The 19,519-nt window shown below is 27.5% G+C and overlaps 3 protein-coding genes across 6 annotated transcripts; 2 read left to right on the top strand and 1 right to left on the bottom strand.

Annotated features, from left to right (window-relative positions):
- Positions 1–5,276, top strand: LOC101494656 (uncharacterized). 2 transcript variants are annotated; one of them, XR_012162420.1, is made up of 4 exons: positions 1–971; positions 2,401–2,946; positions 3,520–4,985; positions 5,064–5,276. XR_012162420.1 is itself a non-coding variant. In XM_004492116.4 (3 exons), the coding sequence occupies exons 1-3, from the start codon at positions 111–113 to the stop codon at positions 3,628–3,630; spliced, it is 1,518 nt and encodes a 505-aa protein (XP_004492173.2). In that variant the 5' UTR covers positions 1–110; the 3' UTR covers positions 3,631–5,276. The 2 variants fall into 2 exon arrangements, 1 of the variants encoding a protein (XP_004492173.2); XM_004492116.4 differs by having other exon boundaries at positions 3,520–5,276.
- Positions 5,277–6,086: 810 nt separating this feature from the next.
- On the bottom strand, positions 6,087–9,201 carry LOC101494131 (CRS2-associated factor 2, mitochondrial). Of its 2 annotated transcripts, none has more exons than XM_004492114.4 (2): positions 7,812–9,201; positions 6,087–6,991 (listed from the first exon to the last, which is right to left on the bottom strand). In XM_004492114.4, exon 1 carries the CDS (start codon positions 9,093–9,095, stop codon positions 8,055–8,057), a length of 1,041 nt encoding a protein of 346 aa, XP_004492171.1. In that variant the 5' UTR covers positions 9,096–9,201; the 3' UTR covers positions 6,087–6,991; positions 7,812–8,054. The 2 variants fall into 2 exon arrangements, with proteins under 2 accessions (XP_004492171.1, XP_073222753.1); XM_073366652.1 differs by lacking the exon at positions 6,087–6,991 and adding an exon at positions 7,045–7,331.
- A 6,743-nt stretch (positions 9,202–15,944) lies between these two features.
- On the top strand, positions 15,945–17,629 carry LOC101497585 (protein TAPETUM DETERMINANT 1-like). Of its 2 annotated transcripts, none has more exons than XM_004492121.4 (2): positions 15,945–16,057; positions 17,207–17,629. In XM_004492121.4, exons 1-2 carry the CDS (start codon positions 16,000–16,002, stop codon positions 17,518–17,520), a joined length of 372 nt encoding a protein of 123 aa, XP_004492178.1. In that variant the 5' UTR covers positions 15,945–15,999; the 3' UTR covers positions 17,521–17,629. The 2 variants fall into 2 exon arrangements, 1 of the variants encoding a protein (XP_004492178.1); XR_012162166.1 differs by lacking the exon at positions 15,945–16,057 and adding an exon at positions 16,593–16,683.
- The last annotated feature ends 1,890 nt before the right edge of the window (positions 17,630–19,519 follow it).

Below are 19,519 nucleotides of genomic sequence, written 5' to 3'. Positions count from 1 at the left end.
ATACATGTGGAGTATATTATAAATTCATATTCTCTGTACAAAATATATATACATAAACTCTTTTTCATCAATTTAGCTCAAAACTTTCATCATCTAATTGCTATTTTCAAATGTCTTCTTCTGTAGAATCCGACCTTCTCAACAAACAATGGAAAACCTTTCTCTTCCCCACCATGATCAAATCCAGTGACCTTCTTACTCTCTTCCTCAAAGTGGGTCTAGCAATTTCCACCATCTTTCTCATTACCCATTTTTTCTATCTTTCTCTAACTTACAACCAACCACAACAAAACTATGATCAAATTGCCTTCAAACAAATGTTCCAACTCCGATCCCCAAAAACCCTCAACATAGAATCAGTCGAAGAGCCCACCAACATCTCCCACATCTTGTTTGGTATTGGCGGCTCTACATCCACCTGGCACACACGTCGCTACTACAGCGAACTCTGGTGGCAACCAAACACCACCAGAGGTTTTGTGTGGCTAGACAAAGAGCCGCCAAAAAATGAGACGTGGCCAGAGACTTCACCTTCGTTTAAAGTCTCTGGCGACACGTCGTCATTTAAGTATACATGTTGGTATGGCTCTCGTTCAGCTATTCGCATAGCGAGGATAATAAAAGAGAGTTTTGAGCTAGGGTTAGATAATGTGAGGTGGTTTGTGATGGGCGACGATGACACGGTGTTCTTCACTCACAATCTCGTTACGGTGTTATCAAAATATGATCATAATCAAATGTATTATATTGGTGGGAATTCAGAGAGTGTAGAGCAAGATGTTATACATTTTTATACAATGGCTTATGGCGGCGGAGGGTTTGCTATAAGCTACCCTTTGGCGGCGGAGCTTGTGAAGATATTGGACGGTTGCATTGATCGGTATTCTGACTTTTATGGTTCTGATCAGAAAATTCAAAGTTGCATTAGTGAAATCGGCGTTCAGATTACCAAAGAGCCAGGTTTTCATCAGGTACATCATAAATTAAATTAAATTTTTAGTTTTTCATAAACATTAATTTTTATTTAGCCAATAATTATTAAGTAATTTTTGGAGATTTGAAAATTATAATTAAGAATCATCAATATTAGGTTGAATGAACCGTTCAAGTAGCACAAACTGAGGCATGTAATTAGCATTAGCGTACTATTTACTTTGATACTTTGATTAGCTTATCTTCTATTTTTGTTAAAAAAATCATAACATGAATTTTTTACGGTCATATCTGTCCATTCAAGGTTTTTATGATTGTGAACTTATTCGGAAATAAAGATTTTTAGAATTGTATTATTATTATTATGTAGAAAGAAAGTCAAAGTGATTGTGAAAGAATCATTCTATTCAAACAGAATATTTTGCTAACTACCAAGTTTGGTTATTTATGAGATTAATTTCTATGTCGTTTTTAAGTCTACATAAATTTTAATTTTTTTCTTATTTTAATTAGAGTTCGATGATCTCATTTAATGAAAAATTATTATTTTTATATAATTACCAAAAAAAACTATGGTGCTTTTTCGGTATCATATATTATTAGTTTTAAAGTAACCCTATAAAGGTATGATGGAGTAGCATGAAAAAATAAAATACTTTTATTAGATATTAGTGTAAAATATTTTTATACCAAAAACATAAGCCATTTAAAACCTTTTAAATATAGCATTTCTAAAGAGTTTAATTTTAATGGAACGTACCAAGTTTTACATATATACATATTATAATCAATCATAATTATAATTAAACATCACATTTACAGTAAAAAATCAAATACTATTATAATTTAACTTTTGTGTTTGATTCACAATATAAAAGTTATTTCTATTATTTGTGCATTCAAATTAAATTCATATTTAAAATACTATTAGTTTAACTATGATATTTGCAATGTTTATTTATTAAAAAAAATATTATTGTTTCAAAAAGTATGATTCAATTTATATCAATCATAACTTCATAAGAGATAATTTAGACAACATGTATTCAACACACAAAAAGGACAGTTGACGATATTACAATTATTAAAAGTGATTACTTAATTTTCTTAATATGCATACTTAATTAAATTTTATTATAATTCATTCGGGATCAAGTAAAATGTAATTGAGTTCATATATTATTATTATTATTATTATTATTATTATTATTATTATTATTATTATTATTATTATTATTATTATTATTATTATTATTATTATTATATTTTGCCAAAAAACATTCATATAAATTAACGAGAATTCATTAACAGTAGAAAAAATATATCACATTTATTCTATTTCATAATTTAGTGAAAACATTAAATTTCATCAAATGAATATTTTTTTGATAAAAATGTCTTACTATTCCCTTTTTAGCATTTTTGTCAGCAAGTCTTTTAGCTAATATTTATGTTTAAAAATGACAGGTTGATATACGTGGGAACCCTTATGGTTTATTGGCGGCGCACCCAGTAGCACCATTGGTATCATTGCATCACTTAGACTACGTGGATCCAATTTTCCCCAACATGACACGTGTTGACTCCGTTAAAAAACTAATAACCGCTTACGAATCGGATCCGGGTCGGACCGTCCAACAGAGTTTCTGCTACGACCACACTCGAAATTGGTCCGTATCAGTTTCATGGGGCTACAGCGCTGAGTTGTTTCCCTTTTTACCAACAGCCAAAGATCTTGAAATGGCGTCCAAAACATTCAAAACGTGGCGGACTTGGAGTGATGGCCCGTTTACCTTTAACACCCGAGCCGTTAAGAATGACCCGTGTGAAAATTCGCTAACGTATTTTATGGACCGGGTTGATGATTTGGGTCGGGGACTCACCCGGTCTAGTTATAAAAGATACAACGATGTTACGTGGAAAGATTGTGAGCGTAGTGATTTCGCGCCGGCTTTAGCCGTTCAATACATCAATGTTTCCGCACCTCTACTTATGCCTCACACGTGGAAAGAGGTAAGAAATATTTTTGCAACTCATTTACTTTTTTTTTTACTCAATCTAGGTTTAGATTTTGCAAAAGTTTTTACAAAATCATAGTTAGTTAATATCATGATTCTCACAAATCCAATGTGAAGTTAAATAGGAATTTAGTTTTTCAGTTTTCAATATTTCATGTGCAACATGATTTACTATTGATTACAAAAAAATTAAAATCCTACTTTCAAGTTAGTTTAATGGAGGTGAATTTTTTAAATATTTAATGGATTAAATTATAATCAATTTATTTATTCATACATTATTTTATATTATGAAAATGTAAGTAATATATTTATTAATAGAGTTAAATAAATTTTTAGTTCTTAGAAAATTTTAAAATGTCATATTTAGTATCGGTATAAATGATTACATTTTTTATGTCTACAAAATTATTACATAAATTAGGACTAAAAATTAAATTGTGAAATTTTATAGAGATTAAAAATTTATTTAACTATATATTGTTGGTTTAATTCTTACACAAACTTCTATTTTTTTTCTCTATGATTAATTGGTTCCTAACTTAATTGAAATTTGGGGGATGAACAGGCGCCACGTAGACAATGTTGTGAGATAATCAACCACGGAGACGGTGATAACAAGGTGATCGAGGTACATATTAGAGGATGTCATCGATTTGAAAGTGTCTCTCCTCGATAGAAAATTATAACTTTGAACATATTGAAGGAAAGAAAATGTAATAGATTTTTGAAGTCTTTTGCGAATGAAGACTAAAAAAGTATCTAAATTCAAAAAGAGTCTGATGCAATATGACAATATATTGAGAGTTGATGGTAATTGAGAGATTAAATAGTGAGTTGTTTTTATGCTCTTCAAATATTCAACTCAATCCAAGCATATAAATAATGTGATTGTGTAGATTATGAGTTTAAATTTACACTTTTTAATATGATTATTTTCTAATTTGCATACCATATTTTGCTAACTCAACGTGTATTGTGATTTAAAATGTCATGAGATGAGATATTATAATTTATTCAAGTGATTAATTTTTGAAACTAACAACATTGAGTTTGAAAATATAAGAGGTGTGGATGTGTGGTGCTCATGACATTGTTATTTTTTTAGGTGCACCAAAGACGTGCTGAGATATGATTTTAAACAAATACTAGTGGCCCAAGCTTCTTTTCTGTTTTTTAGTCAAGTCGCTTAACCTTCAAACGTGTTATATTCAAAGGTGGATTGGTTCACCAATACACACTTAACTTAAGATTAGTAAATTATAAAAATAAATAAATAAAAGATTTTTATACATCAATAATTCTTAAGTAGGTAGCTCAACAAAGTAGGGGAATGATTTTGCTCAACCATACAAACAAAACAATGAAAAGAATCTTCAACCTCGGAATTAGGGATTTGGTAAACCCTCAAATTTTATTTTTTGTCAAAAGTAGGGACAATTTCAATAAAAAATGGAAAAGGCCCAATTGACTAAAACTACAAACCCACTTTTTTCATAAGCCTCAAACTTAAAGGGGGTGAATTAACATTAACAATTTTTGTAAGAAAATTACCAAAATTATGCATTGTTTACTTGAATTCAATTTTTAAATCCATGCCAACAAAAAAAAAGAGTAAATGGTAATTTTAATTAGTCTTCGTCATGACTAAATTTGAATGATGTCCACTTAAATGTTGACAACGAAATCTCTTTTTCATCATCTTAATAATCATCATTAACATCTTTACCACCGTCACTACCACCACAATCATCATCATCATGAGACAATTCAAATAGAACACAAATACACAAAATTCAGAATGTTCATCGTACTCAAAATTCAAAGGTGGCTCAACAAAGTAAATATCTAATTCTGACTTTCTATACTTATAAGCAAGCTGTTGATCGTGCATTATTAATCTCTAATGTAGTTAACAAGTGACAAAAATGACAATAAAGAAAAATAAAGTTACACTAATTCAAGCTTTGAGAGAAAGACTTGGGATTATTGCCCATCGTGGAAGGAGTATGAGGAGAATGTTGCACACTAATGGTAGTTTTCTTGGCAGAATCATTCTCAAACATGTACAACTTTCTCTTTAATTAATCAATCTTTAATTTACTTGTGTAGATGCATAACTTTAAAAAGCAAAAGGTGAATCACTACAAGAAAGACAATATTTCTAAGCGCTAAAAATCAACAGAACAGTGTTGTTGAGATATTATCCTGATTTACTTTCCTTTATTCCTATTATATGTATACAATCTTCCTATTATATGTATACAATCTTTCTAATTGTAGTTCTCATTCTCATCCTTATAATTTAAGGACTCTTGATCTTAATGTTTTCTTTACAAATAAATACTTAAGGATAAGGGTCTGAACTCTCAAAACAATTTATATAAATTATTTCTCTATTTTTAATTTAGACATCTCTACCTTACAAATTAATTTTGTAAAGATAAATTATATTTAATATAAAAATATAATAAATACAAAAGCCTTTTAATTTAGCGCATTTCAAACGTCGTTTAAACCCCTGGATTAATTATTAGTGGAAATCAATTATGACATTTTCTTAATAAAAATTGTTGAAATTAACAAAGACTAATAACCGATAAAGTTGTAATTTTATTTTTTGAATAAAAATTCATTTTAATTATTGAGAAAAAATGAGATCCAATTTAATTCCTAAGAAAAAAAAATTTGACCGAAACAACTTAGTCTCTACTTTGTTTACTTTTTGTTTGATTGATGAAGGAAAAAGAAAAGTAAAAAGAAAATAAAAAGAATAGAAAGTAAGAATGATTACTTAGTAGTTTAATATAAAAGAAAAGATTTAATTTAATGCACGAAGATTTAAAGTTATTTTACATTGTATTCCAATGAGAATGATCAATTTTAACACATCAACTTAATATATTTCAAAGGAATTAAAATTAAAAAAAAAATAGAAATAATAATAGTCTCCATTCAACGACACAATTTTTCAAAAATTAGGATGATTATTTAACAACTTTTTTTCTTTCCTTGAACTCTATTTTTCTTTGAGTTAAATAAATTTTTTAATCCCTACAAAATTTTAAAATTTCATTTGCAATCCCCATAAAAAAAAACTGCATTTTCTAGTCCTACAAAATTAACAAAATAAAAATAACACAATAAATATTTAATAATGCAACTCCCCCACCATAATAATCTAGCTTTGTATGCCTCATCATAATTCTACTAAAAGTTGTAGTATTCCTTGCATCAAACTATTAAATGTAATTTCATAACACATAGGAGTCCTACTAGGAGGGTATTGAGATTGTGCAGGCGTCTAGAGATGGCGTCTGATATGGTGGCTGATTCAAATAGTAAGGCTGCTGGTGGTCTGAAGAGAATATGGAGGTGACATCTTCTGATGGTGGCAGTATCGAAATCCATTGTTGCATGACATCATCCACCATCTTACATACTTTCTCTTCAATATACAACTGCTCGTTACAATGCTTCCTGATGTTCATTCTTTCAAAGGTTCTACATCTCTTCAATATCAGGCAGTTGAGATCAACTTGTACTGGCACAAAAGAAGAGGACGACTTTCCTGAGAAATTCTCCCACCCACTTACAATGCATCTCAGCTCCTCTAAATCAACTTGACTCTAAAGAGGAAGACTTTCCTGAGAAATCAATCAACCGACCAATACTTTCCACCAACAACCTTGATCAATATGTTTTATGAAAAATCTGAATCAATATTAATCTTCCCTCTTCTAAATTTATTCACATTCCTATTTAGGATATCGATTGTTGCCGATGCAAGTGACAAACAATTGCTTCCTACATATCACTGACACGTGCTACATTGCTTATTACTTGTAAGGCATATTACATGGTTTTCCTTTTGTTTCTTAAACAACAACCATTTGTTGTGTCAAATCTTTTGCTTACATGTTGGCACAGCCACCAATATCCATGGAAATATTTCTCCATTATGTTGCATGTGGAACTTCTGCTGTATGCACTTCATCCACACAACTTATCCTCAATGCTCAATAGTTTGCAATAGGGAACTGCAGCAAGGTGCGAGAGAAATTAAGCAGAAAGCAAAGCTCAATCAAACTAATGTGCAAAATTTCCAAATTCTTAAGTTCTTTCATTACCCATTAAATAGATGAAAGTAATAAGAAAGGTTAACACTTAATGAAGATACAAAGGGTTCCAACAAAGAGTTTGGCTCTCTATACCAAACTAAATGCTTTTATTCTAACAACATTTTAGTGGACTCAACACCACTCAAACTAAATGCAACTGAACAAGGAATAATTTTAGTCAAACCAATTCTGAGATATGACCAAATTGAGTAAACAAGTTCAGAAACTTGCTAAACCTCAACATTTAATACAGCAAAACCTGCAAAAAGAAGGACTAATTTAAGCAATTCGGAGATGGGAATAAATGATGGCAAAGATTCTCGCTTGACCACAAAAAATGATGATTAACCTATGAAGGATAAACTTTAATTAATGCAACAAATTTACTAAACTAACCTTAACTTAGACAGGGAAAAGATCGATAAGGTTCCTACAACATGACATTACTTTATATTCCTAAATAAACATGAAGATATATTAATGCTGTGATGTTTGGAATAAGTGATATACACAACACAGATCTTTTTGTAAAATGCATAGACAAATTTATTCAACAATCTCATATCAGTGCAATTTTTTATATTCAAAAGGCATACATCCTGAAATCCTACCTGTGCAGTAGCAAGCTGATTTGAGTGATTTCAATCATGAACAAAAGAAAACTCTATCTAATCAAAATTCATAAGTCAAGGAAATGTTACCATACAACAATTCCAATTTAAATGAATATTAACTTCACCTTATAGTCAAGTAACAACCTCCTGCCAATGCCTGCTGAGTGTATCCCTAATGTAACCAACTGTGTGACGCAGTTAACTTTTACAACTGTTCAATCTCAATAAATGGTCGAAATTGTTTCAGTGTACTGTAATCTAAATAGTCCGATTCAAATCATTGTCCGAGATTGATTACTGCAAGTAACTGTGTCATAATACAAGTGCAGAGAATCCAAATCCTTACAACCTTTAGTTTTAGTACCCCATTATAGATCTTTATGTTGTTCTTGATTTAAATTCCCTCTCCAAATAATTATCTGTTCATCCTTGAACAAAATCGGAACACAAGGCACCAAATCTCTCAACTTGACACCAATCCTTTTACAATCACTTGTACCCACATGACTACAATCCAATCTCACAACCTCCTCAATCTTCAAACCTTCCCTAACCCTCTCCACCACATTCACATAAACACCATTTCTACTAAGTTTCATCAGAGGCTGTGACTCCAAACCCTTATTCCTCAATTCCTTTGTTTCCTCATAAGTCAAACCATCAATTACATTCTTCACAAGTTTAGGATAAATCGGTGCATAAGGCTTCCACAACATAAGAGGTATAATTGGCCTTTTCTTAGGATCATAATGACGTCCTCTGTATAAAAGCAATATATTCAATTTTCTATAGATAATTTTCCCGCCAGATTTTTCTTCAAGGTGGAAGCAAACATTGTCCATGTCTAAAGTTGGAACGCCTAAGCATTTAATTCTAACAGCTTCAGCCTTTTTCCAATGGTTATGAATTGAATCCAATGTGTTATGAGTGACTCCGTCTTTTCCTAAATTGATTTGTCGGTTGCAGTCGTTGTGGCGGTAGCGTTCGACGAGGTCGGCGACCTCTTCGTCGTTTAGTGGGGCTCCCAGGATCCGGTTACGATCCGCTTCGATTGTTTTTTGGTCCGGTTCGTTGTGAACCGGGGCGGAAGTGCCGGTCCATTTGCGGTCGAGTCGGTTGGGTCCGAAAGGAGAGAATTTGGGGGATTCACGGAAGCTTATGGGTTTAATGGAGGGGTTAGTTTCGGAATAAGAATAAACGAAGTTGAATGGAAGGTTTGATTTAAGAGGGAGATTTGAGTCGCAGTTGCTGTTATGATTTTGTTTTTGTTTTTTGTTGTTTTTGGATTGAGGTTTTGATGTGGGGGAAAACGGCGGGTCGTATGGGTCGTGGGGAATGGATTGGCTGAGGAAGCGACGGAGAGAGAATGGTATACGACGGGTGGTGAAGGAAAAGAGGTGGTTCGGCATTTTCTCTTTTCATTCCTCCTTTCTGAAAACACTCTTCCCTTCTCTCTCTGTAGAGAGTAGTAGCCGCCACCCACTCCTCAGTGCAGCTGTTTTAGGTTTAGAAACTTCTAGACTGAATCTACTTTTATATTTTATTTTTTTTTAATTATAATTTTAGTTATTCCATTTTTATTTATTCACCAAAATTGGTTTACATATTTTAAAAGTAGATAGGAGAACAGTTTTAATTATTCTCTTGACTTAAAAAAAATGACCAAACGTGTATAATAGAATGATGTAAAATTATTAATATCTATAAAATTAAAATAAAATATAGTAAAAATTTTAATTTTTTTTCTTCATTTTTTTTATTAAATTAATTACATATGAATAATTAAATTGTATGTTACCTCATTAAAAATATATCAAATGTCGTTTTTTAGTTCAAAAATATGAGAGAGATTAAAATACTTTTAAAATAGTGAAACTAATTTTGTGAATTGATAATAATAGACGGGACTAAAATTACAATTAAGCGTATCTATATCTTTTGTTCTTATGGTTGAATCTAGTTTATTTATTTATTTTATTATTTTATTAAAGAACATGAATTTTATTTAGCTCGGGCCTAAAACCTCTTTCTTTTTGAGACATTTATTTTTATTTTGTGGTGCATTAATTTATGGTGATAGTTGATTAACTCTTCAATATTTACTCACAAATTTAAAGAAAAGGTACTGAAATTGTAGAACATCTTCTACTATAAAGAAAAGAAAGATCATATCATATCAATGTTTATTTTTATATTATAATTTCTATTATAAATAGAGACTAATCAATTGCTAATTGATGCAAAATTATAGAAGATGCTACTATAATTTAATGCATGTTTTTATTTTCTCTGACTCCTTTCCATCTCAACTATACACTAGAGTTTTTTTTTTTCAAATGTTAATGAAGTACTATCTCTAAAGTTGCAACCACAAAAAATCATCTTTCTTTAGTGTTTAATAGTCTACTATAAAGAAAGATCACATTATAACAATGCTTATTTTTAGATTGGATTTTCTAATATAAATAGAGACTAACTAATTGGTTATTGATCGAAAATTAATGGAGATCCTACATTAATTCAATGCATGTTTTCATTTTCTTTGCCTCCTTTCCATCTCAACTATACACCCATAAAAACTATGCATAAGCTATTATTCTAATAAAATAATATCCTTAAAGCTACAACAACAAAAAAGTCATCCTACTTTAATACTTCATACAATTGAAGAAAAAAATCTCCTACTAGTTTACTACGAAGAAATGTCATATCATGCTAACACTTTTTTTCATGTTTGATTTTCTATTATAAATAGAAACAAATCAATTGGTCATTAATCCAAAATTATAGAAGATGCTACTATAATTCAATGCATGTTTTAATTTTCTTTGACTTCTTTCCATCACAACTATACACCCAAAAAATTATACATATGTTAATGAATTAATATCTCTAAAATTATAACCACAAAAAAGTCAGCATACTTTTGTACTTTATAAGGTTGAAGAAAAGCATCTCCTAATAGTCTACTGCAAAGAAAGATCATACCATACCGGTGCTTATTTTCTGGTTGGATTTCATATTATAAATAAAGATTGACCAATTGGTTATTGATAAAAAAATTATGAAACATGCTACTTTAATTCAATGTATGTTTTCATTTTCTCTGCCTCCTTCCCATCCCAACTTTACACCCAAAAAATTATATATATGCTAATGAATTCATACCCCTAAAATTGTAACCACAAAAACGTCATCGTACTTTGAGGCTAGATAAGGTTGAAGAAAAGTTTTCCATATTAGTTTACTATAATGAAAGATCATACCATATCAATGTTTTTGTTTTCGGTTGAATTTTTTATTATAAATATATACTAACCAATTGGTGATTAATCCGAAATTACAGAAGATGCTACTTTAAATCAATACATATTTTCATTTTCTTTGGCCTTGTAATCTCAACTATACACCTCAAAAATTATATAGATACAAAGAATTAATATCGCCAAAGTTGCGAATGACGAAAAAAAAATTATATTTTAGTGCTTCATACAGTTGGAGAAAAACATCTTCTACTAGTCTACTATAAACATAGGACATATCATACCATTGCTCTTTTTCATATTTGATTTCCTATTAGAAATAAAAATTAACCAATTGATAATTGATCCAAAAGTATGGAAGAGGTTACTTTAATTCATTATATGTTTTCATTTTCTTTGACTCCTTCCCATCACAACTATACACCAAAAAAAATATATATATATACTAATGAACTAATATCCTTAAAGCTACGACCACAAAAAAGTCATTATACTTTAGTGTTTCATAAGATTGAAGAAAAGCATTTCCTACTATTCTACTACAAAGAAATATCATACTATACACATACTTATTTTCTAGTTGGATTTCCTATTATAAACATAGACTAACCAATTGGTATTTGATCCAAAATTATAGAAGATGTTATTTAATTCAATGCATGTTTCATTTTCTTTGGCCCTTCCAATATCAACTATATTCACAAAAATAATTACATAGATACAAATAAATTAATATCCCTAAAGTTGCAACCACAAACAAGTCATCCTACTATAATGCTTCATAAAATTGAAGAAATGCATCTCCTACTATTTTACTACAAGGAAATGTAATATCATACTAAGACTTATTTTTAGGTTGGATTTCTATTATAAATAGACTAACCAATTGGAAATTATTCAAAAAATATAAAAGATGATACTTTAATTCAATGCATGTTTTAATTTTCTTTTATTCCTTCCCGTATCAAGTCTACATATACATATGCTAATGAATTAATATCCTTAAAGTAGCAACCACAAAAAAGTCGTCATGCTTTAGTGTTTCATAAAATTGAAAAAATGTGTCTCCTACTATCTACTACAAATAAATGTAATACTATACTAAGACTTATTTTCAAGTTAGATTTCTATTACAAATAGAGACTAACTAACTAGAAATTGATCTAAAATTATAGAAGATGCTACTTTAATTCAATGCATGGTTTCATTTTCTTTGTCTCCTTCCCATCTCGATTATACACAAAAAAAATTATATATATACTATTGAATTAATATCTCTAAAGTTGCAATCACAAAAACATCATTCTAATTTAGTGCTTCATGTGCTTGAGGAAAAGCTTCCTCTATTAGTCTATTACATAGAAAAATCATATCATATGAATGCTTATTTTCTAATTTGATTTTCTATTATAAGTAGAGAATTACCGATTGGTAACTAATCCAAAATTATAGAAGATACTACTTTAATCCAATGCATGTTTTCATTTTCTTTGTCTCCTTCCCATCTCAACTATACACCAAAAAAATTATAGATTCTAATGAATTAATATCTCTAAAGTTGCAACCCCACAAACGTCATTCTAATTTAGTACTTCATACAGTGGAGGAAAAGTTTTCCATACTAATCTACTACAAAGAAAGATCATATCATACGAATGTTAATTTTCTAGTTGGATTTTTTATTATAAGTAAATACTTCGAAATTGCTAACTGGTCCAAAATATTATAGAAGATATTATTTTAATCTAATGCATATTTTCATTTTCTTTGCCTCTTTCCAATCTCAACTATATAGACCAAAAAATTATATGGATGCAAATATATTAATATCCCTAAAGTTGCAACATCAAAAATGTCATACTACTTTATTCTTAAGACAATTGAAGAAAAACATGTCAACTAGTCTAATACAAAGAAATGTCACAAGAAACCAATGCTTATTTTTTTATTTGATTTGCTATTACAAATAGAGAATAACCATTTGGTACTTGATCCAAAATTATAGGAGATGCTACTTTAATTCAATGCATGCTGTCATTTTCTATGGCTCATTACTATCACAACTATACATCAAAATATTTATAGAGATGGTAATGAGATAATATCACTAAAGTTGTACAAAATAGATTAAAAAAATGTGAGACAAAAAATTAGTTCATTGACCTAATTATAATCCATTTTGATTAAAACTTAACTGCGAAAAATATATAAGTTTGAGATCTTATTACAAATATTTTAAGCTTAATGGCCTATTAAAAATCCGCAAATCATAACTTAGAGATTTATACAATAATAAAACTTGTTTAAAATAGTTATTTTAAAATGATTTTGATATTTCTTCAATCACTCTTGAATATTTATCACATTAAGACACAAAGCAATGAAGACGAAGACAATTCGAACGAAGATGAATATAAATTAAATTATATTAAATGAATTTCTCTCCTTGTGTTGTACATATGTGAATACTAGCGATATAATAGTTGTAATTGATTGTCACTTTAAATATTATTTACACATACCGTGTATATGAATAAAATTCGTATAATAATAATAAAATTATTTTTGATTAAAAAATATTAAAAGGAAGATTGATAATAGTTAAATTCTAGCTTAAATATTGTTAAATTATAGCTTAAATAATATTAGGTTGGATGTCTCAAAAGGCTACAAAAATATTTTTTAAATGCAGTTTTTTTTATATAACAGTTTCTTTTTATACAATTAAATTCGGATTTAATAATGCAAATTTTTGTTTTCAAAATATATTATAAGAAATGCAATATTAAATTTTCCCCTTAAATATTATTAGGTTGAATGTCATAAAAAGCTACAAAAACATTTTTTAAATGCTGTTTTTTTTTTTATAACAGTTTCTTTTTATACAATTATATGCAAATTTTTCTGTGACTCCTTTTGCACAAACCCTTATAAAGTTATTGTCTCAAATCTCAAATGGTTGTCATTTTCTTTTGACTCCCTCCTGTCTCAAATTTATGCCAAAAATATTATACATATGCTAATGAATTAATATCCTTAAAGTTGCAATCAGTAAAAAATCACCCTACTTTATTGTTTCATAAAATTGAAGAAATGTGTCTCCTAATATTTACTATAAAGGAATGTAATTTCATACTAAGACTTATTTTCTGATTAGATTTCTTTTATAAATAGAGACTGACTGACTAGAAAAATTGATCCAAAATTAATTCAATGCATATTTTCATTTTCTTTGTCTCCTTTCCATCTCGACTATACAGCAAAAAGATTATATATATACTAATTAATTAATATCTCTAAAGTTGCAATCACAAAAATATCATTCTAATTTAGTGCTTCATATGGTTGAGGTAAAGCTTCCCTTATTAGTCTACTACAAAGAAAGATCATATCATACAGATGCTTATTTTTTATTTGGATTTCCTATTATTAGTAGAGAATTACCAATTGATAACTAATCCAAAATTGTAGAAGATTTTACTTTAATCCAATGCATGTTTTCATTTTCTTTATCTCCTTCTCATCTCAACTATATACCAAAACAATTATAATAAATTAATATCTCTAAAGTTATAATTCCAAAAATATCATTCTAATCCTACTATTCTACTACAAAGAAATATCATATCATAAAAATGTTAATTTTCTAGTTGGATTTCCTATTATAAGTAAATACTTGCCAATTGGTAACTTGTCTAAAATTATAGAAGATACTACTTTAATTCAATGTATATTTTCATTTTTTTTGCCACTTTCCAATCTCAACTATACACCAAAAAATTATACATATGCAAATGTATTAATATCCTTAAAGTTGCAACCACAAAAACATCACACTTCTTTATTCTTTAGACAATTGAAGAAAACATGTTCTAATAGTCTACTATATAAAGAAATGTCACACCAAACCAATGCTTATTTTCTAATTTGATTTCCTATTATAAATAGAGAATAACCAATTGGTATTTGATCCAAAATTATAGCAGATACTACTTGTATTCAATGCATGCTTTTATTTTCTATGGCTCCTTCCTATCACAACTATACACCAAAATATTTATACAGATGGTAATGAACTAATATCCCTAAAATTATACAAAATAGATTAAAAAAAATGTGAGACAAAAGCTTAGTTCATTGACCTAATTATAATCTAATTTCATTAAAACCTAACTGCAAAAAATATATTAGTTTGAGATCTTATTACAAATATTTTAAGTTTAATGGCCTATTAAAAATCCCCAAACCACAACTTAGAGATTTATATAGTAATAAAACTTGTTTAAAATAATTATTTCTTCAAACACTCTTGAATATTTATCCCATTAAGGCACAAATCAATGAAGATGAAAACAATTCGAACGGAGATGAATATAAAATAAATTATATTAAATGAATTTTTCTGTGTGTGTTGTACATGTGTAAATATTAGTGATAGAATAGTTGTAATTAATTGATAATGTAAAAATTATTTATACATACGATATATATGAATAAAATCCTAATAATAATAATAATAATAATAATAATAATAATAATAGTATTATTATTATTTTGATTAAAAGAGAATATTAAATGGTAAATTGATAATCGTTAAATCTGAATTTAAATATAGTTAAGTTGAATGTTTTGAATTTGAATCTGGACATGTAAACCACAAAAGGTTAAAAAAAACCTTTTTTAAATGAAATTTAAATATAGAATTAAAAATGCAATATTAATTTTTGTATATAACAGTTTTTTTATACAATTTAATAAATGCTAAAAAAACCTTTTTTATATAACAGTTTTTTTTTATACAATTAAATGCTGATTTAATAATGCAAATTTTCTTTTCAAAATATATTTTAAGAAATGCAATATTAATTTTTCTCGATATTAAATAAAAGACAAAAGTGAAAAACAAATCGATGCAAATAAATCATTCCTTTAATGTAACATAATATATATTAATTTCTTTAACTTCGTTACCACTTGATTTTATAAATAGGCGACAAACAACAGATTCTTTTTGCACAAACCCGTATAAAGTTACCTTCTCAAATCTCAAATGGATGCCATTTTCAAGCTTCTCTCTCTCACTCTCTTCCTTGGCCTCGTTTCCCAAGGTATGTTTAACTATTAAAATTACAATCATAAATTGTTATCATTAACAAAAAAAAATGTTTAAATTTGTAACGGTGGATAATGTTAAAGTTATTTGTGGTGTTGGTTAAAACATAAAAAGAGTAGTTGTTTTACAATTTTTCTAGTTGGTGTCTTCCAATCTTATTTTTGTATTCCTCTTTAAGAGTTATATTTTGCCACATGGTCTTTGTACTTAGCTCCTATAATGGATGTCTCAAATTTTAATGAGGACATATGGACCACAAAAGGTTACAAAAACCTTTTTTAAATGCAATTTTTTTTATACAATTAAATGCGGATTTAATAGTGTAAATTTTGTTTTCAAAATATATTTTAAAAAATATAATATTAATTTTCTTCAACATTAAAGAAATGACAAAAGTGAAAAACAAATCAATGCAAATAAATCATTCCTTTATTGTAGCATAAAAAATATTCATTCCTTTGACTTTGATTTATAAAAAATATTCATTCCTTTGACATCATTCCTACTTGATTTTATAAATATGTGACACACTCATTTTGCACAAACCGTTATAAAGTCACATAATGACATCCATTTTCAAGCTTCTCTCTCTCACCCTCTTCCTTGGCCTCGTTTCCCAAGGTATATTTAAATATTAAAATTACAATTTCAAATTGTTGTGATTAACAACAACAACAAAAATGTTTAAATTTAAAATGCTGGAGAATATTAAAGTGCTTTTGTGATATTGGTTAAAACATTACAAAAAAAAATTGTTTTACAATTTGTCTAGTTGGTGTCTTTCAATCTTATTTTCGTATTTCTCTTTAAAAGTTATGTTTTGCCATATGCTCTTTGTACTTAGGTTCTATAATGATAGTTGTTTATACCGTTATTTATTGAGCTTTTAAAACTTGTTGTATTTTTTCTAGGCACATTTTGTGCTTAGATAGTTAACTATATTCTTTTTTGTTTTTTCAAACAAAATAAAAAATATTTAATTATATTTTTATAATTTTGATACATCTAATAGCTATTGCGGTATCAAACATTTACAACTCAGAGACTAAAATGATTTTTAAGTAATTTTGTTATATATAGTAATCAACTTATTAATTTTCTTTTTCAATGTTAAATGTTTAATTCATGGTTCATACTTTTTCAGCTTATGGAGAATGCTCCTTGAAGGACATTAGCATTAAGCAATACAAAACTTCAAGTTGGGCACATGGAATGCCAGTGTGGAGTGTCAACATAACCAACAATTGTATATGTACTCAGTCACAATTGAAGCTCAATTGCAAAGGATTTCAAACATATTTATCCGTTGATCCTGAAATATTGGGGGACCCATCAAATGATGAGTGTCTTGTCAATCAAGGAGAACCCATTTATTATGCTAAACCTCTCAACTTTGCCTATGCATGGGATCCTAAGTTTCCATTTCAACCAATTTATTCCAAAATTGCATGTTCTTAGGGTTAGAAGAAAAAATAAATACAATAGTAGTACTAAATTATGGATTGAATGAAAAATCTTGAAATTAAACCTATGAGACCAATGCAGCAATATATATGGTAATATATCAATTCCTTTTTTATTATTAATCAAATATTAAATTTTCATTATCTTTTTTTTTTCACTGACATAATTATTTGTTTTATGTATGCTATTATTTTTCTCATTTATTTATGCATCTTTACATTTTTCTCACTGCTCTCCTACTCTAACTAAGAGTGTGAATTTTATTAATTTAATTGATAATTTTTCCTTACTTTTAAAACCACCATACGTTTGTCTTAGGATTAGTAGTGATTAAATTTTCTCCTTAAAAAAAGTAATTAAGTTTTCATCGAAAATTCTTTTTTTTAATCACATTCAAAATTGAAAATTGGAAATTCTATTAATACGAATATTTTAAAATAATTATTATGGTTATTAATTGTTATAAATTTCAAAGATACAAACCCCTAACTTTTTTCCCTAAAACGATAACTTTTTTTTTGTATTCATATATTTTACTCTTATGTTTTTTAAACTATTATTTAAGTGTACATATATAATAAGAAATAGAGGAGAGTTTGTGTAGTATCTATTATTATCTATTATAAAACAAATAAATTCTAAATAAGGAAATTTGTAAGTGTCATCATGTACATCCCCATTTCAATTTTTTTTTTTTATTTCAACACAAATAAAATATGATAATTTACTTTAGAAAAATTTTATATGGTAATCTAATGTAATAAATTTGAAAAATTGATACGGTCAAATTTCCTAATATATTTTAAGTTACCTTTACTGTGTCTACACATTATAAAAAATAATAACTCTTTGCATATAATTTTTTATTGGTCCAAACACTAAAAAAATCATTATGTTGAATATAATTTTATATATATAAAAAGAAGTGTATCGACGAGAATTGAGAATTATTATGAGAAACGAGAACTATTAACAATTATTATTATATTTAATTAATGTATAAGATTAAATTACTCACTAAAGATGTTATGTGATTATATCTCAATTCAATAATTTTTGGATATTATATGCTATAATATCACTAAATTTATTTTCTTTCGATTTTCGTAATAACTCGAATTAAAAACTTAATAAATATAATATTTTTATTTTTATATTTTTTTTCTTGAAAATTTTAATTTTATTAAACCTATATTTTATTTTTTATTGTAATATTATTGTAACTTCCAAATTTTAATCCGTATTATTGTAATATTTTATTGACTCAAATTATTGTCACAAATTTCAAATTTCAATCGTTGTAACTTAACTATTGAAAATGTTATTTCAAGTTTATATAATCTAACAACTTTTTTTATTTAAGCATTATTAATTTAGAATTAACTATTATAAAAAAATTTATTAATAAATTCATTAATTTGTTTATCGTAATAAAACAGTGGGTGTGACCAGTTTGAATTATGATGTTCAAAATTCAATTTTTACAAGTTCTTTATTTAATTTTGAAAATTATTTTTTAAGGAATTTTTTAAAAATACAAAAAAACTTCAGATTTATTTTTACTAACAAAAAACGATGATTGAAGAGTAGTTATTATTTTGATAAACAATAAAAACGCAGATTTAATAAAATTAAAATACCTGAGTCAAAAAAATATAAAAATAAAATAAAATTATTAAATAATTCTACCTCACAAGTACATGAAGGAGTTTTATTTTTTGGATACGACGTTAAAGAGTTTTTAATCCGAATTATTATGAAAATGAAAAAAAAATTGAATTTAGAGATATTATAACTTATAGTATCCAAAAATTATTGGATGAGGATACAATCACATAACATCTTTAATGAATAATTTAATCTTATATGTTAATTACATCCAATTGTTATTATTAATAGTTCTTGTTTATCACAATAAATATCTATTTTCATGGGATAAACTTTATATATATATATATATATATATATATATATATATATATATATATATATA

The sequence above is a fragment of the Cicer arietinum genome, chromosome 3, assembly GCF_000331145.2.
Source record: "Cicer arietinum cultivar CDC Frontier isolate Library 1 chromosome 3, Cicar.CDCFrontier_v2.0, whole genome shotgun sequence".
In the NCBI taxonomy this organism is placed as follows: Eukaryota; Viridiplantae; Streptophyta; class Magnoliopsida; order Fabales; family Fabaceae; genus Cicer; species Cicer arietinum.
This window is presented reverse-complemented; position numbering and strand designations above follow the sequence as displayed.